The 24,282-nt window shown below is 39.8% G+C and overlaps 1 protein-coding gene across 18 annotated transcripts in view; it reads right to left on the minus strand.

The window, feature by feature from the left end:
• The window catches only part of DYSF (dysferlin), a 206,020-nt gene that overhangs the window by 32,558 nt on the left and 149,180 nt on the right, over positions 1–24,282 (minus strand). For 9 of the 18 annotated variants that reach the window (XM_027621378.2, XM_027621376.2, XM_027621372.2 and 6 more), the window contains one exon: positions 497–595. In XM_027621378.2, the coding sequence (XP_027477179.2) occupies positions 497–595 (99 nt within the window). Of the gene's footprint in view, positions 1–496; positions 596–1,176; positions 1,195–23,912; positions 23,976–24,282 lie in introns of all 18 variants that reach the window. The other 9 variants (XM_027621374.2, XM_027621370.2, XM_027621366.2 and 6 more) reach the window with 2 other exon arrangements.

Below are 24,282 nucleotides of genomic sequence, written 5' to 3' on the forward strand. Positions count from 1 at the left end.
TCAAATAACTTTAAAAGAAACAAAATAGTATAACAAATCCCTAAGTACTACCTCCAAGCTTTAACAATTTTCAATATTTTGCAATTCTCATAATTTTTAATATTTTGAAAATCTATCAGAGGGTTACTCACGTCATCTATCTTCCTGTTTCTTCTTCTTTCCTTTCCTTCTTTTCTTTTTTAGCATTTTAAAACAACTCCCAGGCCAGGCATGATTTCACCCATAAATACTTCAGTATTTTTCAACATTCTTCCCAAAATACTTTCTTGGTTACCCCAGCCCACACTGACTTCTTGCTCTAAATCGGTGGGTGACCTTTCTCGCCTCGGTTAGCTCATCAGGATTCATCAGCCCTCAGGCACCGAATGAGGAGATACACACATATATTCAAAGGTGACACATGTGTACACGTTTTGTCTTCCTGTGGCACCCCCGCTGTCTTTCGTGTGTGCCCAGGGGCTGTGAGACCGAAGAGCACACTGGGGAAAGGCCTCACCTTTAGAGTGTCAAAGCCCTTCTCCAAGTACGAGCCGCACTTCTCCCTCTCCCCTGTGGAGGCGAAGAATTTGCTCCACCAGTCGATGAACTCCTCCTCCTGAGTGGGTAGAAAGAAAGAGATCACCTCAGAAACAGAACATGCCAAGCGAGATCCTTCTGGACCAGGCACCTAGCAAGGCCGATGGGCCGGCCTGGACTTCAGAGCTCTCCTGTCGGGTGAGTTCAAGGCAGCAGACAGCTGGAACTCCCCACCGCTCAGGGGCAGGCTGCGCAGACCAGACCAGAAGAAAGGTTTGAACACCTGCTTGACACTGAGAGGCAGAGGCTCCTCTGTATGAGGGGGTGTGCTAGGAGATCTCCCAAAATCTGCTCTGATACTATAAAGTCAACTGAATGTCTATCACTGAGTTTCTGGAAATGCTGGTGGCTCCCTTTAAACTAATGCTCAGTCCTTTGAGTTCGGGCTTATTAAGGGTGAGGAGCAGCTGGAACCAGGCCAAGGGTGCCTGAACAAACACAATGGGGAGAGCGTAGGATGAGGCTCTCAGAGTCTCCACCCATCCTGGTAGTGTGGCCCTAACACCCACTGTGTGGCCAGAATGTGATCCCCAGACACACAGCACAGAGCACGGGTCCCAGAGTAAGGCTGAGTCTACAGTCATTGTCGGACCAACTTACCAGGAGATTCTTCAGCAGCTAGAGGAGAGGAAAAGCCATTCAGATGGGTTAATATACAGCATAGCAGAGCTTCCTGGCTTGTAACCACTCTAGAAAAAGCCAGCATAGAGCAAGGCTGACCCTAGCCCTAATATTTTAAGATCAATTTAAAGAAAAAGATGCCATGGGTGAATAAACATATGCAAGCATATATATCAAACGCATAACACAGAAAAATATATTTACACAGACATGCCCAAGAGAGATGTTTATACTGCAATGCACATATACCCCACAAAAGCACACACACTAACACACAGGCACATATGTGCACACAGGTTGAAATGGTTAGACTGGAAACCAGTTTAGCTACTCCCTCCTAAGTCTTTCTTCTCTTCCCCAGCCCAGATACTTAGAGATTTGAGTTTATGATTCAGGCTCAGAGTCAGGCACAAATAGGCAACCAAACAGTATGTTCTGTCCAAAGAAATAACAGAAGCACACTAGTTGTGGGAGACTTGTCACACTTCCCACAATCTTGAAAAACCAAGTAAATTAAAAGAAAAAAAAGGAATATGAAGACAGAGAATCTGAATAGTACCACTAACAATGTCAGTTAAGTAGACAAACATGTGCTCTAATGACAGAAAATACACCTTCTTTTCCAGCACCATTGGAACACTTAGAAAAAATTAAAAGCCACAAGCAAATCTCAATAAAGTCCAAGATAAACCCATATCAGTCACATTCTCTGACCATAATGCAGTAAAACTAGAAACTAATGAGAAATTTAAGAATTAAAAAATCTCAACCTTTTAGAAATTTAAAGGCCCACTTTTTAAACCCTCCTGGGTCAAAGAGAAAACCAAACTAAAATCACAGATACTGAGCTGACACCAACAGTGAGAGGGCTCTGCTCCCAAATTTGTGGGTTAGAGCAAATCTGTCCTCAAAGAAAAAATCAGTCTCAAGTGCTCTTGCTTTTATACAAGAAGAATGAAAATAAATCATCTGATAGCTCAAGAAATTAAAAAATAAAAATCAGGAAGACCAAAATTTGACAATGATAAGTAGAAATCAATATATTAGAAAGGAGAAGTGTATTCTAAATGATAACTAAATCTCAGAGCAAACTTTCAAAAGACCAATGAAATAAACATTTATCAAATCTAATGTCTAGAAGCAGATACACCATTAGGAATGAGAAAGATCAAACAGAAAGATATTATGGGGAGAATGAAAATATTAAGAGATTGGGGCGTCTGGGTGGCTCAGTCGTTAAGCGTCTGCCTTTGGCTCAGGTCATGATCCCAGGGTCCTGGGATTGAGCCCCACATCAGGCTCCCTGCTCAGCGGGAAGCCTGCTTCTCCCTCTCCCACTCCCCCTGCTTGTGTTCCCTCTCTCGCTACCTCTCTCTCTGTCAAATAAATAAATAAAATCTTTAAAAAAAAAAAAAAAGAAAATATTAAGAGATTTATTACCACCAAATCAGTGACAAAACGGAAAATGTAGATGAAGCGGGAAATCTTCTAGAAGAGTACAAATTCCCAAAATTGATTCCAAAGTAATAGAAAACATAAAGAGATCACTAACCCTAAAAGTGAAAGAGTTCTCGAAGAAAGTACCTCCAAAACAGACATCAGTCAAGATGGTTCCTTTGGAACAAAGTTCTATCAGTCTTTCAAAGAATAAACCATTCTTTACTACACACACACACACACACACACACACACACACACACACACACACACACATTAATCCCATTCCTGAATAGAGACATTAAGATACTAATAGATTACAGCAGTAGATGTGCCATGGTCCAGCTGGATTATTCCAGAATGCAGGAGTGGCTCAACATACTGATTAAGGACAGAAAACCCACATGATCATCCATAACAGAAATCTGAAAACTATTGCTCACTGGCCGGCCACCTGCTTTTGTAATTTAAAAACAGTCTGTGGTGGCTTCTCAGCTACAACAGCAGAGTTGAGTAATTGAGGCGGAGACCTTAGGTCCCCCAAACCTAATATATTTACTCTCTGGCCCTTTTTTAAAAAGACTGAGTGATTGATTGATTGATTGATTGATTGATTGATTAAAGGGCTGGGGAGACACCAGGACTCTATCTCATGACCCTGAGATCACAACCTGAGCCAAAACCAAGAGTCCGATGCTTTTGTACATAGGGCTGCCTCTGCCAATAATTTTCATGTGATGTGGATATAAAAAGGCAATAAATCAGGGTGATTGGGAGCTACGACTTGGGAGCCAGACTAGCAGAGTTCAAATCCTGCCCCTCCTAGCTGTGTGACTGTGGATAACTACTTAACCTCACTGTGCCTTAATAATCTATAAAATGAACAAATAATAGTACCAATTTGATAGAATTATGGTGAGAAATAAATGAGTCAATAGGTATAAAGAGCTTAGAACAGTGCCTAGCACATAAGCGCAGTGTCAGTATTTACTGATATCAGTGATCATGGTATTGTTGTTTTTTTGATATGGACCAGGTTAGCTTCTTGGCCAAGGGCTGGCTCTCTCACAAACTGCCAGTGGTTGCATAGCTGGCCATAGTCTTTTCCAGAAGGCCATTTGGCTGCATGTTTCCTCAGCCTTAAAAGTGTTCAACATAGTACTAGAAGTCCTAGCAACAGCAATCAGACAACAAAAAGAAATAAAAGGTATTCAAATTGGCAAAGAAGTCGTCAAACTCCCTCTTTTCGCAGATGACATGATACTTTATGTGGAAAACCCAAAAGACTCCACTCCCAAATTACTAGAACTCATACAGCAATTCAGTAATGTGGCAGGATACAAACTCAATGCACAGAAATCAGTTGCTTTCTTATACACTAACAACGCAACTATAGAAAGAGAAATTAGAGAAACAATTCCATTTACAATAGCACCAAAAACCATAAGATACCTCGGAATAAACCTAACCAAAGAGGTAAAGGATCTATACTCTAGGAACTACAGAACACTCATGAAAGAAATTGAAGAAGACACAAAAAGATGGAAAAATATTCCATGCTCATGGATCAAAAGAATAAACATTGTTAAAATGTCTATGCTACCCAGAGCAATCTATACCTTCAATGACATCCCAATCAAAATTCCAATGACATTTTTCAAAGTGCTGGAACAAACCATCCTAAAATTTGTATGGAATCAGAAAAGACCCCGAATCACCAAGGAAATGTTAAAAAAGAAAAACAAAGCTGGGGGCATCACGTTGCCCGATTTCAAGCTATATGACAAAGCTGTGATCACCAAGACAGCATGGTACTGGCACAAAAACAGACATATAGACCAATGGAACAGAATAGAGAACCCAGATATGGACCCTCAACTCTATGGTCAAATAATCTTTGACAAAGCAGGAAAAAACATGCAATGGAAAAAAGACAGCCTCTTCAATAAATGGTGCTGGGAAAACTGGACAGGCACATGCAGAAGAATGAAACTCGACCATTCTCTAACAACCATACATAAAGATAAACTCAAAATGGATGAAAGACCTCAGTGTGAGACAGGAATCCATCAAAATCCTAGAGGAGAACATAGGCAGTAACCTCTTTGACATCGGCCACAGCAACTTCTTTCAAGATACATCTCCAAAAGCTAGTGAGACAAAAGCAAAAATGAACTTTTGGGACTTCATCAAGATAAAAAGCTTCTGCACAGCAAAGGAAACAGTCAACAAAACAAAGAGGCAACCCACAGAATGGGAGAAGATATTTGCAAATGACACTACAGATAAAGGGCTGGTATCCAAGATCTATAAAGAACTTCTCAAACTCAACACCCAAGAAACAAATAAGTCAAAAAGTGGGCAGAAGATATGAAAAGACACTTCTCTGAAGAAGACATACAAATGGCTAACAGACACATGAAAAAATGTTCATCATCATTAGCCATCAGGAAAATTCAAATCAAAACCACATTGAGATACCACCTTACACCAGTTAGAATCGCAAAAATGGACAGGGAAAGAAACAACAAACGTTGGAGAGGTTGTGGAGAAAGGGGAACCCTCTTACACCGTTGGTGGGAATGCAAGTTGGTACAACCACTTTGGAAAACAGTGTGGAGGTTCCTCAAAAAGTTAAAAATAGAGCTACCCTATGACTCAGCAATTGCACTCCCGGGTATTTATCCCAAAGACACAGATGTAGTGAAAAGAAGGGCCATATGCACCCCAATGTTCATAGCAGCAATGTCTGCAATAGCCAAACTGTGGAAAGAGCTGAGATGCCCTTCAACAGACGAACGGATAAAGAAGATGTGGTCCATACATACAATGGAATATTACTCAGCCATCAGAAAGGATGAATACCCAACTTTTACATCAACATGGATGGGACTGGAGGAGATTATGCTAAGTGAAATAAGTCCAGCAGAGAAAGTCAATTATCATATGGTTTCACTTATTTGTGGAACATAAAGAATAGCATGGAGGACACTAGGAGAAGGAAGGGAAAAATGAAGGGGGGGAAATCAGAGGGAGAGATGAACCATGAGAGACTATGGACTCTGAGAAACAAACAGGGTTTTAGAGGGGAGGGGGAAGGGGGATGGGTTAGCCTGGTGATGGGTATTAAGGAGGGCATGTACTGCATGGAGCACTGGGTGTTATACGAAAACAATGGATCATGGATCACCACATCAAAAACTAATGATGTATTGTATGGTGACTAACATAACATAATAAAATTTTTTAAAAAAGTGTACGTACACTTTGACCCATCAACCTGTCCTAGAAATCTATCTAAAGAAAGTAATTGTAGATATGCATAAAGATTTAACTTCATTTATAATAGTGAAAAATTGGAAACAACTTAAGTATCCAACAATAATGAACTGTTTGGGTAAACTGAACATCCACATGATTAAGTTATGCAACATAAGAAATGACACAATTGAAAAAGATTTATTGACACAGAAAGCTATTCACAACTGATGAGATTAATAAAAGGTTACTAGATGAATAGTGTGATTTCAAGTAAAAGGACCAAACCCCACATGTTCACAGCAATTACCTCCAAATGACAGCATTATAAATGTTTTGTTTATTCCTTTTATTTTTGTGCATCACTCAAAATTTTCTAATTTTTCCTGATGTGCATGTATTCCTTACATAATTTTAAAAATTAAAGATTTTTAAAATAAAGGACAATCGCAGGATGCTTCGAAGAAAAACATCACCAGGAAAATGAAAAGATAATTCACAGAACAGGAGAAAATATTTACAAATGATATATCTGAAAAGGGATTTGTAACCAGAATACATGGAGAACTCACACAACTCAATAATAAAAAGACAAATAACCCAACCAAAAAGGAGCAGTGCATTTAAACAGACATTCCTCTAAAGAAGATCAACAAATGGATAATAAGCACAGGAAAAGGTGCTCGTCGTTAGCCAACAGGGAAATGCAAATCAAAACCACTGTGAGAAAACACCACATACCCACCAGGATGGCTATCATGAAAAGTCTGATAATAACAAGTGTTGGTGAAGACGCAGAGAAACTGGAACGTTACTGATGAGAACATAAAAGTGTACAGTCATTCTGGAAAACAATCTGGCCGTTCTTCAAAAGGTTCAACAGAGAGTTATCATGTGACCCAGCAATTCTACTCCTAGTTATATAACCAAGAGAAATGAAAACTTACATCTACACCAAAACTTGTGCAGGAATGTTCGGAGCAGCATCATTCATAACAGCCAAGGCATAGAATCCAAATGTCCATCAACTGATGAATGGATAAAGAAAATGTGATATATCCATGCATTTGGCAATAAAAGTGAAGAATTGATGCACATTACAACATGGATGAACCTTGAAAACAGTAGCTGAGTGAAAGAAGTCAATCACAAAAGACCACATATTATATGATTCCATTTATATGAAAAGTCCAGAATAGGCAGCTCTGAGACCAAAAGTGAATGAATGGTTGCCTAGGAACTGGCAGGTGACTGCTCTTGGTACAGAGTCTCTTTGGAGTGATAAAAATGTTTGAAAATTGATTATGGTGATGGCTGCACAACTCTGTTAATATGCTAAAGAACACTGAATTGTTCACAAAATAGGAACTTGTATTATGTGGGTTATCTCAATAGAGCTGTTAAAATAAAAAAGAACAAATGATCAATACAAGTTTATGACCTCTAAAAGCAGGAATCTGAAGTATGTATTCTAAGGAAATAAGAGTTAACTTTTTTTTCATAAGAATAATCGAATGGTCACCAAAAAAACCTAAATCTTAGCATACCCAATTTTCCTCGAGAACCTCTCTCAGCTGTAATTTCCTCATCCCTCAAAGTTCCAGGCAGGATCCAGTGGCTGGTGAGGAGCACAGGTGGTGGGTGGCCTTCCTAACTCCAGGTTACACCAGCTGGCCTGCCGCTCAGTGGCTCCTGTCCCCCTCTTCTTCCTGCATCCCTCAGGCTAACGTCTTCTAATTCCACCCCCTTGGCAGACACGATACGTGCAGCAGAATCATAATTTGTATATTAACTAGTTTATTTTTTGCCTCTACATTCCTCTGCTTATCCCTTTGATCTTCCCTGCTTCTACTCCCTTGCCCCTCTCTGGAAACTGTCATACTTCCAGCCAAACCAACCTGGTTTTAACTCTACTGCACATCCTCCCTACACAACCAGATGTGGCCAGAGGTGAAGAGCAGAGGAGTTGCTGTTCTCACTCCAAGTTCACATCACAGCCTCAAGTGGCTCCCAGTGCTGTCCATCCGCCCCACCTCAATTTCCCAGTCCTCCCATCTCTTAACACCACCATCCTGCACCTTCTGCTTTCTCCCCAGACCTCCGCCACCTCCTCCCTCTGCTCACTCTTGGCCAGTGACCCCGCTTCCTCCTTCTCTTGGAAAGCAGAAGCAATCAGAAGAGACCTTCCGCAAGCACTCACCAGCACCTGCACCACATCCTGCCTTCCCTCCTGTCACCAGGTGTGCTCGGCTTGCACCTGACCCAAGGCCAACCCCTGCACTCGTGCCCTAGGTCCCGTGTCCCTGGATTATTCAAGGACACCACTCCATGATCCTCCTCACCCTCGCCCAGGCCATCCGACACGCATCTCTACTGGGTCACTCCACCGGCATTCAAACAGGTGACACTAGTACCCTGTCACTTAAAGAAAACTCTCTGACTTTCTCCTTTGGCTCCCAGCTAATTCCTTTCTCCCCTTTACAGAAAAACTTCTACAAAGAGTTAGCTACACTTGCATCTAATTCTTGTTTTTCCATTGTCTCTGTTCAACCAAAGCTTGTCAAGATCACCAGTGACTTCAACAATCAATCTAGCAGCAGTATGTGATATGGGCAGTTGCTCCTCTCTCCTTGAAACATCCCCCTTGCCTTACAGAGGAGCAGGGTGACATCCTCCCCCATCACTGGCCAACCCTTCTCCATCTCTGCTGATTCCTCCTGGTCACTCACCCTTTGGTCATCTGAGTGCCCCAGGGCTCTGGGCTCAGACCTCTTTTCTTCTTCATCCACTCTCACTCCCCGGAGTTCTCCTTGAGACTTACATCTTTAAATGGCACCAATGCTGATGAATCCCATGCTGAGCTCTCTCCAGCCTGGGTGACTCCTCTGGACTCCAGCCCCCCATTTCACATCTCCCACTGGACATTAAGCATCCCAAATGTACTATGTCCAGAATCCAGCTCCTGACCATCCTCCACCCACCTGCTCCTTCCAGTCTCCCTCGTGTAAGTAAATGGTAATGCTTTTCTTCCAGATGCTCAACCCCAAAACCCTGCAGTCACCTTTGAGTCCTTTCCTCATGCCCCATGTTCAGCCCATCGGCAAATCTTGTCGGTGCCACCTTCAGTACATATTCAGAATCAGACAACTTCTCCCAAATCACTACCCCCCTGTTCCCCATCACCTGGAATATTGCACCAGTCTCCCAACTGGCCTCCCTGCTTTCAACCTTGCCCCCAAATCTATCCTCAACACAACGGCCCCACAGGATGGAGCACGCCAGCCCTTGGTGCAATCCCTCCAGTGATTTGCCAACTCAACTCAGAATAAAGCTAAAGCCTCTTGTGATGTGGTCCCCTCACCTCCCTGATCTCATGCCCTTTGTCTTTCCTCCTCATTCTCATCAGCCACAATGGCCTGCTTGGTCCTTGAGCACTTCCAGCACCCCCATGCTGTTGCCAGGAGCTCTATTCCTCCCGTAGACCCGTAGGTCACTTCTTAACCTCCTTCTAGTCTTGACTCAAATGCAATCTGCTTTACCCCTCTTTCTTCGCCAGATTTTAAATCATGCCTCCTCCCCCCAGCAAATCTTATCCCCTCTTCCTTGCTTTTTCTCCCTAGCAATTATCACCATCTGACATGCCATGTATTTTACTTAGGTATTTGTTTGTTGTGTCTCCTTCCCCATGAGGGCAGAGATCTCTATCTTTTTTAATAGTCTATCCCCAGTACTTTGAACACAGCCTGGCACATATTTGGAGTTCAGTAAGTATTCGATGGATATATAAATGCCTAAACAGTGGGGATGAAGGGGGATATTTGGCTTTTAAATTTCCAAAGGCAGATATCATTGCTATCTAAAAAAATAGGTTTAAGAGGATGTTTTGTCCAGCCAGTTTTCCCACTCTTCCAGAGGAGATGAAAGTGTAGAGGGGGAGAGGAAGAAAGAACTAGAGCTTTGTGATGGTTTTGATGAGGCACACCCACACCCTGGCCCCCAGGTTAGCTCCAAAGTTTATATGGAAAAGACCCCTCCATAGCTCTGGGGATCTAGTAAACAGTGGCCCAGAAGTTGCCAGAGGAATGGGGACATGGGGCACTTGGCAGAGATGGCTGCATGGGTATCATGGGAGAGAGAGCCATGGAGACTTCTGCATTTCCTATAGACCCCAGAGTGTCATGAAAGAGTGGCCAAATTGTACCATGTTTCCCAGAAGTGCTTGAAAATTAGTCGAGAGAGAGCCAGGGGACCTGAAAGAGTTTTGTGGCTGAGATAACAAGCTATTGTCTATGTGGTCCATGGGCCCAGAAATCAGCAGGCCTACAGACAAAGAACAGACACATACTGGTGACCAGGGGTCTCTGCCTATGGAGGTCATGACATTCTGGAAGCCCAGCCCAGAATTTAGCTAGCCTCCCAGGGGTAAGGACAAGGAGGAAAAGCCCAAAAGTGACTCAGCTTAAACCTGAACTACTGAAGGATACCAGGGCTTTTCTGCCATCAGGAAAAATATGAGCTCGAAAAGGAGATTAAGTTGAATTACAGGAAAATAAAGTTATGTTTTTAACACACTCACAGATGTGACTTGAAAATACCATTCCTGCTAGTTTACTAATTTGGCTTCTGATAGAGTTATTTCAAGCCCACTTCTTCCTTCTCTTCCTCAGGAAGTCCAAGAATAAGTTAGCACACCCAGAAGAATGAGCCCCACAGAAACAGGACAGCCCTTCCAGTCTTAACCCTGGTGTGTCAAAGCCAGCACCACCACCCCCACACCCCCGATGTCAGTGGAATCCCATCATCCAAAACTCTAGAAGAGTTATGGTCATATGTTCTCAAATTCCAAGTGTGCTCTTGACCTCATTTTGCAATAGCCAAGCATCTAGTCTTGGAACATAGCAAAGAGGAGAAACAAGCAAAAGGCTTGTTTGCTAAGTATCATCTCAGGCTTTAGCAAGAAGTCTGGCCATTAAAACTTTATATCCCCCTGCCCAAAGTTCAAGGCCCCTCATCGTTCAGCCAGCCAAGCAAGCAAGTCTGATCAAGGCACGGACTGGCAGCCTCTCCAATTTCAGCTAATAGCCAGCCTTCAGTTCCTGAGCAACCAGAGCCATGTAACAAAGACATGCTTCTCTGGGCTTGATCCAGTGTAATGGGCACCCTAATCCCTCTGAAGACCCAAATCAGCACAGCACACACTGAACAGTTAATCTCCCATTTTCATTCAGTGGGCCTAACACATTTCATGAATATAGACAGAAAAATTGACAACAATAATTCTAAGCCTGACTTTCTGTGCAGTGAGGAAAGTTGAGAGTGGGGAGGAGGTCTCACTTGTGTTCTCTCCCAGGATGACCACTTGAATCAAAGAGAAAAGTTCCCGGTCAAATTCATTTGTCACCAAAGTTACAATGTTAAACTTTGCTTGGGTCGCTATATGGAACTACTTAGTAGTTCCATATAAAAAGTCTATTTTTTTTAAATAATTTTAAGCAGGCCTTCATTACCTATGTCAACCCAGAGGTAGATACCCTAGACTGTGCTGAGTGATTTCTCTCATAGCACAAATCATTATCATCAAGATGGTAATAATATAACCCAACACTGGGTTTATGGTGAGGCTATGGGCTGATGTCTACAAAGAGACTTTATGACCTGTAAAGTTTACTGTGATAAATATCCTTGTTGATACTGCCAACATCATCAGTTTGATCCCTAATACCAATGTCCTGAAACTCAACACCTGCATAACTAGAATAATGATATGATGCCTCTCATTTTTTAATTAATGCCCTCAGTTTTAAGCAACGGAGACTATTTGCTCATGCACGCACAAATGCAAATGCAGACATAACATATGAGTACTTATGCCTACATGTAGACCAAACCCCCAAACACACAAGCACCCCAATTTCCAACCTGCCCCACCCCATTCATACAAAACCTCTCATGCCCCCCAAATCCACACAAACATGGGCCCACAGCCAGCTACCATGTTGATTCAGCAGAACTCTACATACTCATAACAAAAATCACTTAATTATTTCCACAAGTGGAACACTGGGCTTTCAACCTTTTGTTGACACTCCCTATAGTCCTGCCTCTATGTCTGCTGTAGAGATCATGACTCTGCTTACTCCGACTTCAGCTGGACCAGCAGAGGTGGGAGGGAAGGGAAGACATTTAACCAAAATGCTGAATTGCTTCCAAAAGGCCCAGTGAGTAAGTGTGCCTGAAATCTAGCAAAGTCAAGCAGATGGTAAGCAGAGAAGGGTCAAGACCTGATAATTTGACTACTGGCCTGTTCCAGATGGGAGACCCAAGTGGGGTGGGGAACCTCTGGGGAATGCCAGCTTACTAGCCCTCTCCCCGCTCTGGAGCCTAAGGTAGGTAAGATGCGTGAGCTCATGACTTGGTCCTCTGAGGACAGCACGACCACATACACCCATGCAGAAAGCCCAGAGGAATGGGATCTATCCAGTAGGGTGAATGAAAGAAAAGCCCATCAGAGTCTTCTCACCTATTAAGAAAGCAACGAGACATCACAAATTCAGAATTTGTGATGGTCCAACAGGGCCTGGGCAAAAGCTTTCCTTACCTTCTTCATTCTGCTTATGTAGACAGTTTTGCTTAGCTAGAGTTCCAACAATCTACTTAAGAGAAAAACTATTTTTGAAGGCTTTCCCGGGACTGCTGAAGCATTCGTCAAACTAGAGACACTCAGCTATCCTCAATTCAATTTTAAAAGTATTTTGGGGGAGCCTACTATGTGCCAAAGCCAACCTACTTTCTAGTTACTGTGCGCATTTTCATACACAAAATCACATTACTTTTCAAATATTTTCTATTTTGAACTTGCTGCTACTTCGGTCTGGCTTCCCCGCCCTTCAGTTAATGTCAGAGAGGTGTTAAAGGTACTGGCTTGGTTAATAAGCTTCAGTGAGCATCCTCGGCGGGGGGCGCGTGGCGGGGGTGATGTTTACTCAGCCATGAGCACTGCACCGAGTTCCAAGCACTGTCCTGACCCAGGCTACAGGGCAGGGGCAGCAGGGACAGGGCAGTTAGGGGTAGGAGGGCACGCAATGAGACCTCAGAGAGAACTTCTTGTCCTGCAGATTTCCACAGAAAGCTGAGCATTTTTTCGCTGAGAAGAGATGAACCTTTTTTCTCTGGATGGGAAAACAGGTCCCTCGCAGACCAGGGAAAGATCTTTTGGGAAGAGGGGAGTATATGGCGGGTGGAGGCAGACACAAGGAGGGCTGGTTGAAGGGGGCTGGGGCCTCCTCCTGCCTGATGAGGCCCTGGAGTTTGCCAGACAAGTTTCACCCCGGGCTGTCCCCCCTGCAGTGTGCATCGAGGGAGGAGGGGTGCACCCCCGAGGAGACCACAGGAATGCCAAGCAGGGGAAAGGCGCCCGGAGCCAAGGGCTCCGGCAACGAGGATCCAATATCGGCGGGTGACTCCAGCCCCCGTAACAGGAGAGACCGTAAAGTATGTGCTCTGCTTCCCAACCAGCAAACACAGCAAATAACCAATTACTCCAAATAGCTAACAGATTTCGGCTCTGATTTCCCTCCCCTTGCCTCCCCTGTGCCTTCACTTGTCATTTGATGGGCGATTTGTATTTGCTCTGAGAAAATGAGAGAAGGAATGACTCACAAAGGAAGGACCAGATTACATGCAGTGACAGGCATCAAACCTCCCTCATCAGAACTAATGGGAGTGGGGGGAGGCCAGGCTGCACTGGCAACACATCTGAACCAGAGATATTTTTAAAGAAGTACAGTTTTGTACTTTTGAGCACATACAGTAATTCTTGCTAAACCAATATTGCCAAATATATGTCCTTAGGAAACCTACTTTAGGGAGAAGATAGGTATCTTCTTAATAAGCACATCTGCTAGATACCAAAGTACAGGTAAAACCCTTCATGTTATTAAAGTTAAAATACTCCCCCTCAAACGCTCAAGTTCAGAGGTGCAACCGTGAAGTTCTGAGACAAACTACCTTGGATGCCTTCTGGAAATGCTTCCTCACTTGGGAGCCACACCCTGTAATTGATTCCTTTGCTCAAAAAACCTTTGCTTCAAAGTCTTGGGATAAACTGTTGTCAGTATTCATGAGCTGCAATGAGGCATTCCCCCAAAACTTGGAATTAAGGGAAATAGGGCTGCCCTCAGAGAATTAGACCGTGAAATCAATGCAGAGTGGTTCAGAGCAAGGACAGGCAAAATCACCTCAAAGCAGAAGAGTGGCTCTTACACTAAGCCTTAACCCTAAATGGGTAGGTTGTATTAATACATCTAGAGAAAGAATATGTCAGTGAAAAAAAGGAATTGACCAGTCCCACAAATACAAGAGAAGGGAGGGTTGGCTGTTGACAGTTGCGCACATCAGTACCCTCACGATGGTCCAGACCTTTGGAGTTGGATGGATCTGTCCATCTTGGTCAGCTGCCACTAAATTTCAAGTAACAGAACTATCTCTCCTCATTCCGATTCTTTACTCATGTACGATCACAACTGGGCTTCCCAATCGCTGAATCTGCAAGATACCATGGGCTGAGCCATAACCCGAGGTCATGTCCCCTGGGCAGAAGTATTTCTCACTGTAAACTCATAAACTGTCAACCTCAGTTTGAGACTTGAATAATGAGTATCTAGCCCTAAACTCATCAGGTGTCTGAACCCACAAGGATGAAGATCCACCCACGATACTAGAGAAACTTCCCCCAAAAAACACCCCTGCCTCGTGGGCCTGGTGGGAGAGAGTCAGCTCTCCTTTACTTCAGAAACTCCTTACATAGGAGTCAATAGGCAAGGACCTTGGCCCTGACCTAGTTAGCTAACACCTGGCTGCCACAACAAACAGAAAACAAGCCCTTCAGTCCCATGGAAAAGAACTCTGATCCTGCTTTCCTTCTTACTTCTCCTACCCTGCTGATTCCTAACTGAGCAAGGTAAAGACAGAGCAATCTCAGACTGTTTTCTTCTTCCTTTTATAAAAGCTCGAGATTAGAAGTGGTCCCCAGCACTAAATGGACAGAGCCCTCTGAGCTCTCAGTACTTGACAAGCAAGGACTTCCCTCTGTAAGGACAGATAGAAAGAAGAGAATAAGGTCGGGCGCCTGGGTGGCTCAGTCGGTTAAGTGGCTGCCTTCGACTCAGGTCATGATCCCAGTGTCCTGGGATCGAGTCCCACGTCGGGCTCCCTGCTCAGCAGAGAGCCTGCTTCTCCCTCTCCCTCTGCCTGCTGCTCACCCTGCTTGTGCTCTCTCTCTCTCACTATCTCTCTCTCTCTGTGTGTCAAATAATTTTAAATAAAATCTTTTAAAAAAAAAGAAGAGAATAAGGTCTAAAAGAAGGGGAGCAATATGAGGACTAAGACAAGTGTTATGTTAAAGAACTGAGTAAAAGACAGAAGAAAAATGACTACTTTATGTTCGTAGAAAGTCTTAAGAGGATACAAGAAGTTAGAGTATGCAGTCCTGAAGGACATATAACCTGCATGAAGACAAATATGACTGTCAAATGCAAAACTATAATAAAGACATCAATTTCTAGCAAAATGACAAACAAGAGGGCCGGAGAAAGTCTCCAAGAACACCTAAATTAACAGACAAGATGTCTTTAAAATCCTTTTTAAACGCATGCTTGAGCTGATGGGAATGTAAAGAAAATCCTTGGGGGCAAATGAGAAAGCAAAAATCCGGAGAAATAAGGAGCCAAAATGCAAACTAACTGTGGGGCCCAAAAAGCCCAAGTCGGACATTTAATTTCAGTGAATCTGGGTTTGTAGCATTTCCAGGCATCTGGTCAAGTAAACACATATCCTCTATGAAAGAATGTAACTTTCATCCGGGCCTCAAAGAACTCTCAGATAAATTTCCAAGGAACATGAGTTCACAATCAAAAATAGTGTAAGACATAAGGAACAAGGCACCATGAGCAAGAGTCAGCTAGAAATACCAACTACATATCAGACCTGTTAAGACAACAGGAAACAGAATTGTCAGAAATAGGCCTTTTTAAAAAAACTGTTTAAAAATATAAAAGACATTAAAAATTATGGCAAAGGAGCAAGACACTTTCAAAAATAAATAAGCTGATTGCAGGGGGTGGGGAGGGAAGAACTTTTCAAGATAAAAATATAATACTTAAGACAAAATTCAATAGATGGGGTCAAATAGCCTTTAGAAACAAGGAAAGAAAGAAAGAAAGAAAAAAAGAAACAAGGAAAGACTTAATGAACTAGGAGATCTATCTTCAGAAATTAGCCAGAGTTGCAACACAAAGAAACAATAATAACAATAATATGAAAGAAAGTTGAACTAACATGGAGAAGAGAGAATGTCCATCATAGATCTAATCAGAGTTCCAGAAGGAAAAGATACAGAGAATGGGGAATATGTAATGTTTAAAGAGATAGTGGTTGAGAACTACCCAGAACTAATTAAAAGAAGAAAAAAAAAAAACAGTTCTCAGATTTAGGAAGACAACAGCACAATGGAAGCCAGAAGATAGTAAAACAGTCCCTTCAAAGTGCTGATAGAAAATAAGTGTCAGTAAAACTAGTATTTCCAAAATAAGGGTGAAATAAAAATATTTTCAAGAAATAATTAAAAAGTGAGAAAGTTTACAATGAATTGATTCTAATCATAGGAATTTCTATAAGCTCTATTTCAGGAAGAAAGAAGATAACCCAGGAGAAAGAAGACTGGCATAAAAAACAAAATAGTAAATGCTGGCATAGCTAATGGAAAATGGATTACTTTAAAAAATGATACTGCTTTTTAAATGTCACTTATTTATAAAGGTATAACTAAAATATTGAACAGAAGTTTGTAAATTGGTATGTGATTGGAATTAAAGTATTCTAATTTCCATCTGGAACTTATTCTGGAGGAGGCTATAAATATTAATTAGACTTAGACTTTGCTAAGTTGAATATGCATGATAAAGTTTCTATACTAATCACTGAAGGAATAGAAACAATGTATAGTTTTGAAACTGAAAAGGGAAGAAGGAATGAGGAGGTAATCTTTCAATCCGAAAAAAAAAAAAAAGCAGAAAAAAGGGCAGGATGAATAAAGACAAAAAATATGATGGAAGAAATAAATCCAAATATATCAGTAACCACAGTTAATAACTGGACTCTTCAACCCTCTAGTTTAAGAAAATAATATTGCCAGAACACATAAAAGAAAAAACAGAATCCATCTATTTGCTGTTCACCAAAGAAACACCTAAAACAAAGTCACAAAAAAGTTGAAAGTAAAACAATAGAAAAAGGTATACTAGGAAAATACTGGCCAAAAGAAGCTGGTGTAGCTATATTAACATGAGACAAGACAGACAAAACAGTCTCATTAGATATTTTAAATTTAAAAGTAGATATTTTAAAAGGCAAAGGGGCAGAGGTTCACTACATATCATTAAAGGATTCAATTTTCTAGGAAGATATGAGAATTTTAAAAGTGTTCATGGCTAATAACACAGCATCAAATATGTAAAGGAAAAGTATCATAAGGAGAAAAATGACAAATATCAAATCAAAGCAGGATGTTCTAATATACCCTCTCAGAAATTAATGAATGACACATACAAAAATCAGAATAAAAATAGATTTAAATAACACAATTAACAAGTCTGATCTAAATGGATATGTTATATGTAAAACCCATTTGGAGACTAGACATTCTTTCCAAGCAAACACAGGACAGTTGCAAAAATTCATCATGTAATAGGTCATAAAGCAAGTGTCAAGAACCATGACATATAGACCACATTCTCTGAACCATAGCACAGTTAAGCTGAAACCAGTAGCAAAAAGATAACTTAAAACCTAAGCTAGGAACTTCTAAAACCTATTTTTAAGCAATTCAGGTATAAAAAAGAAATATAGCAAAAATCAGTAAGTACTTAGAACTGGAAAATAACAACAACAACAACAACAACAACAACAAACAGTCATCAAAACCTGTGGGATGCATAAAGCAGTACTTAGAGGGAATTTTATAGCATTAAATGCTTATATGAGAAAAGAAGAAAGTTTGAAAATTAATGAACTAAGCATAGCCCTTAAGAGGTTAAAAATATAATAATCCTCCCCCAAAACAGAAGGAAGGAAATGATAAAGAAATTAATAAACCAGAAAACAAGGAAACAATAAAATATCAACAGAGCTAAAAACTGTCTCTTTGAAAAGACAAAAAAAATCTGACAAATTCTGGCAAAAATAATAAAATATAACATTAGGAATTAAAAGGAACATAAATGAAAGAAGAAAAAATTGAAAAAGTAAGAGGTTATTGTGAGAAATGCTACATCCATAATTTTTAGGAATAAATGGATAAATTCCTATAAAATATAAATCACCAAAAGTGACTCACATAGAAAAAGAAAACCTCAAAGGTCCTATGGACAGTTTTTCAAATTGTATTAGCAGTTTAAAATATCCCCAAGAAAAATATTAAGTCTAGACGGTTTTAGAAATGAATCTATCAAACATTCAGGCAAGAGATAATGTAAATCTTTTTTCATTCATTCAGAGATTAGAAAGAGTATGTATGCCCCAAGTCATTTTATAAGATTAGTATTATCTAAATACCAAAACCTGAAGAAAACAGTATCAGAAAAAGAAACTTCAAGCAATCACCACTCACAGTAATTGATGCAAAAAAAAAAATTCCTAAACTAAATATTTGCAAACTGAATCTAGCAATGCAGAAAGAAAATAATAATAATAATATATCATGACCAGGATAGAGTGTTTCAGAAATGCAAAGTTGCTTTAGCATTTAAAAAAAAAAAATCTCTTAATGTAATTCACCACATTAACAGATTAAACAAATTATATGATCACCTCAACAGATACATTAAAAACATTCAATAAAATTCCATATCATTCATGATAAAAACTCTTTGCTAACTAGTAATCATTTGCCTGATGCACCAGTGGTGTAACATAAAAATATTCACTTTTAAATTAGAGCAGATAAGAATACTCTTATCAGTTACATAGAACATTAAACTGAAGGTCCTAGGCGATGCAATAAGATAGGAAAAGGAAATAATAAAAAAGAAAAAGAAATTAGAAGTACACAGAAGAATCAAAACTGTGATTAATCACAAATTATATGATAGACTACACAGAAAAAAAACAGAAAAATCATCAAATCAGTGGAATTAATAAGGGTTTAGCAAAGCTTCTGAATATAATATCAGTATATGAGAATAAATTCCATTTACATACAAGCAAAAAATAATTAGAAAATGTACCTTTAAAAATCCAAGTAAAAATAACAATGAAGTACAAAATAGCTAGAACTAAATCTAATAAAAGTTGTACCAGACTTTTTTGGAGAAAATTATGTGTCTATTGAAAAACATTAAAGAATAGCTAAATAAATGGAGATATTTATCATGTCCGTGTTTAAAAGGCAATATTATAAAAATGTTCTCCCCAAATTGATCCAGCAATTCACTCAATCACAAATCACAACAGTTTTTCTAAAGAAGTTGACAAGCTAATTCTAAAATTGAGATGGAAAAGCAAAAGACAAGAATAGCAATGACACTTCTAAAGATGAACAAGGTAGGATATTTCCTTTATCAGATATGAAGGTTTATTATAAAGCTATAGTAAATTAGACAGTACAGTATTAGTACAGGAAAGACCAATGGAACAGAATAGAGAGCCACAAACCAACCCACACGTATAGATCAAGAAAGGATAGGTCATTCTATGATGATAAGAATTCACTGGCTATCTACATGGGAAAAAATAAAAAGAAATCTAATCTCTATCTCACATTTTGCACACAACACAAATCAATTCCAGATGGACTAAGGACTTAAGTATGAAAAAAGATTTTAGAATTTTAGAATTTTGAGGAAAAAATGTAGATTAATATCCCGTTTAAAAAATTTTTTAAACAATGCAAAGATGGGGGGCAGAGAAAGAGAGATATGAAGTGAGAGCCTAAGAGATCCAAAATATATATAACAGGAATTTCAGAGGAAGAGGGCTTAAAAATGACTAGAAATTAAGGAAACTAACCTAATAACAGAATTTTCGAAGAGCTGATTCCTTGGATGAAAAACAACCATAAAAGTAAAAATGATAACATAAATCACAAAATTAGGAATGAGGATAAAAACAGAACAGATACAGAAATGTTTTCTTTCATTGTAGTGATATATACAAATTCATACTAATGTAATAAGCAATATCTGGGAATATCTAAGCTACCAAATCGACAGAAGTAGAGAGTGAACAAAAAATTCCCTTCCAAAATAGATCCTGGGCCCACTTTTCACCAAAAAAAAGACAAGGTAGATGTATCTTATACAATTATACAAGCTATGCCTTCCTGAAAATCTAAAATTCAAAATTCACATAACATAGCACCATTTTCTTTTGTTTTTAAGATTATTTATTTGAGAGAGAGAGAGGGCGTGCGTGCGCATGAGTGGGGAGAGGGAGAGAGAATTTCAAGCAGACTCCTGCTGAGCATGGAGCCTGATGGAGGGCTTGATCTCATGACCCTGAGATCATGACCTGAGTCTAAATCGAGAGTCTGACGCTTAACAGACCAACCCACCCAGGCACCCCACATAGCATCATTTTCAAAAAAAAATGGTAAGTATCCTATTTATCAGCTAAACCATAAATACAATTCACTTGGCCACCACCTTTTAAGTTACATGATTGTTAATCATTTTTCAAATTTAGGTTGATTCATATTACTATACATTTTATACATAAAGCAAGATTATTAATTTTTTTCTATTAACTGTTTATTTAGTGCAATTTCCAATGTGTGTAATTCAGATTCAGAGTGGCTTTAGTGTATTTTCAAACCTCTAAGAAACAGTAATTCTCATGTGGTAGAGACTGTTCAAGAGCACAGCAAAAGAAAGAATACCTCAAAAAAATATTTTATGAAACTATTATAATTCTGATATCAAAACCTAACAGAGACAACTTAAAAGTGATACTTATTAATAGAGATACAAAAATCCTAGGTAAGTAAGAGCAACTCCAACTCATGATCTAGACTAGAAGTTCTCACAAATTTGCCCTTCACCAGAATCAACAAATACTATTCATTTTCTCCGCTAACAATCTAAGGCACGGAGTCAGCTAAAAGCTGGATACCACTAGAGCTCCCATAGAGGACCTGCAAGCTTACAAGAGTCACTGTGTTGGTTTCCAAACCTGTTTATGCCAGTTGTACTAACATGGTAATTAGATCAATAAGTCAATATCACAAAAATATATACAAACTGAATTTAAAAAGAAAGGACATCTTATCTAGAAAATGGATTTAATGATTTTTTTAACTGATGAAAATTAAGAATGAGATTTTTAAGTTTTTATTCAAATTCCAGTTAGTGAACATACAGCATAATATTAGTTTCAGGTGAATCACAATACAGTCATTCAACAGGTGAATTCAAATAGATGATGGGGATTAAGGAGCGCACTTGTTTGATGAGCACCAAGCGTTGTATGGAAATGTTGAATCATGAGTGAGATTTTTTTAAAGGAAGGGTATGGGAGGGAGGAATCGTAAATTTTTAAAAGGACTCCACAGTCTGATTTTTCTGCAGGTATCATTAAGATCTCATCAAACTTTATAAACCTAAAGGAAAAATCATAGATAATACATTTTGGATGTGGCTTATACCAGAAGGATGACGTGACACTCTAATAGCAGATCCAAATTTAAAGAGGCCTTGGCAACATCAAATAATTGGCATAGGAAGATACATAGACAGGGTTAGAAATAAAATGTTTACGGTGTGTATGCATGGCTTTTAATCAGTCCCCATTCAATCAACGTTTTCAATTAGCCAACCAACTACCTGTCTTGATTGCATTGGATAAGAGGACTTCAATTATAGTAAATTATAATACCATGACCAATTGACCAATTTGGGTTTACCCCAGGAATGCAAGACAATTGTACATTGTATAAATAAAACAACAGAAAACAAAATAATCATCTTGAGAAATGCCAAATGGCAGTGGATAAAATTAAATTCCTATACCTTATTTTTAAGCTATTAATAAACTAATAATAAAAGACACAACCTTGACAAAATCAAGAACATCTATCTGAAACTACCAATAATTATCACAATTAATGGGTAAATGGTAGAAGCTTTTCATTAGAATCAGTAACTAAACATGTATGCTCACTAGCAGGTCAATTATCAAATGTTATTCTGGAAAAAGGAATAAGGTATAATTATTAGAAAGATAGTGACATAATATATTACTGTTTGAAGAAAACCATCTTACTTACCTGGAAAACCCAACAGAATCAATGAACAACTCTCAGAACTAATAAAGGAGCTTACTAAAGAGTCTGTTTCAAAGTAAATATACAAAATATTGTTTCCCTATATTCTAACAATAAGCAATTAGACCAAATCACCAAAAAAAAAAAAAAAAAAAGATATTCCATGTAGATAGCAGCAAAGGCTATAAAATGCCTAGGACTAAACATTAAATGGGCTGGACCTATTTAAGGTAAACAAAAATAACTCCTCTAAGAAAGAAAATAAAAGACACTAGTGGAAATTAGTATCATTAATGTCCAATGATAGGGGAGTAGTTAAAACTTTATGGATGTTCATATAATGGAATGACATGCAAGCACATTTTTAAAGAATATAAAGATATGGAAAAACATCCACAAAATACATTTAAATAAAGGAAAATATAAAGGAAAATACAGATTATAAAAAAGTACAATATGATTCCAATTTTGTTTTTAAACAAAAGGATGCACACATGCATAAAATATATCTAAAAATGTAAAGCACATCAAAATCTTAACAGTGCTTATCTCCAACTGGTAGGAATACAGGTGGTTTTCACCTTCTGCTTTACCCTGTGTTGTGTTTTCTATATTTTCTACAACGGATAAATCAGAAAAAATTAAAACTATACATTGCCTCTTCCTAGAAATCCGTAAGATGCCAATACAGCAATGCCTCTCCGGCACCATTAACAGAATTTAACTGTTGGCAGGTCCTATCTCTTAGGGCTCCCCCAGCAGCTCAAGGGCTCTCAATGTGGGACTTCACGAGGACATGGTGAAGGCTAAACACCAAGTCATCTTCCCTGAGGGACCCACTAAAAGATAACACCAAGAAAATCAGCCCAGTTGCAGACTATGGGCCCTGGCAAACCTCCCAGAATCTGCTCAAGACTACCAAGGTTCCTCAGTCAACACACTTTTCATGCCTCTGGAAGGGACAGAGAAAATCAACCTGCCATTGCCCACAGAAGTTCTTGGGTCCCACGACCCAGCGGTCCAGGTCTAATCTAGAGACTTCCCTGTTTCCACTGGCCCATGCAACCCCAACCAACCCTCTGGTCCTCATGCCAGTAAACAGGATTAAGGTAAATCCCAGGATTAGGTAAAACCCGCAAGATACACTAAGAGATGACTCAGTGCTGTCTATTTCTGAGAATCTTCCCCTAGCTGGCTCCCCACCCCTCCTCCAAGACACAGGACAGGTCACTGTTTTCTGCTGGATCTCAGGAAATACAGTTGATCCCAAACAACATGGGTTCAAGCAGCATGGGTCCACCAAGACACAGATTTTTCCAATAAATACAATACAGTGTTGTAAATGTATTTTCTCTTCCTGATCATTTTCCTAACAGCATTTTCCTTTCTCTAGCTGACTTTATTGTAAGAATACAGTATGTAATACACAAAACATACAAAATACGTGTTTATTGACTATTTATGTTATCAGTAAGGCTTCCTGTCAACAGTAGGCTATTAGTAGTCAAGGTTTTAAGGAGTCAAAAGTTATCTGTGAATTTACTATCGTGCAGGGGCTGGTGCCCCTAACCCCCATGTTCTAGGGTCAAATGTACTTCCTTTCTTCCCCTCCCACTCCCCTTCCTCCGTTCTCTTCCTTAACTCCCTACCCCCACCCCCAGCCCCCCAGGGAAATCAAAGAGCCCACAAATAGGTAAACAATACATACATGAAGACTGGATGGAGAAGATGCCATGTTAGTGGGGGCAGAGCCCAACAGACCGTCTGCAAGCTACAAATTAAACACGCTGGTTAGCAACAGGATTAGAGAAACCACTTCAGGGAAGACTGGACAGCCCCGAGGAGGGAGAGCTCCAGCCAGGGAGGCTGTAGAAGCTGTGGGAGGAGCATGTGTTTTGGAGTTAGATAAGACTGGTCTAAATCCTGGCCCCACTACTCTATCAGCTAGCTGTGTCACCTTGGTCAAGCCCCCTGACCTCTCAGAGTCAGCATCCCCATCCAGAGAACAGGTACAAAGCCTGGTTTCCAGGGCAACAGTGAGTATAGAGGAGACGAAGGCCACGCACAGCTATAGCACA

The sequence above is a fragment of the Zalophus californianus genome, chromosome 8 (assembly GCF_009762305.2).
Source record: "Zalophus californianus isolate mZalCal1 chromosome 8, mZalCal1.pri.v2, whole genome shotgun sequence".
Classification (NCBI taxonomy): Eukaryota; Metazoa; Chordata; class Mammalia; order Carnivora; family Otariidae; genus Zalophus; species Zalophus californianus.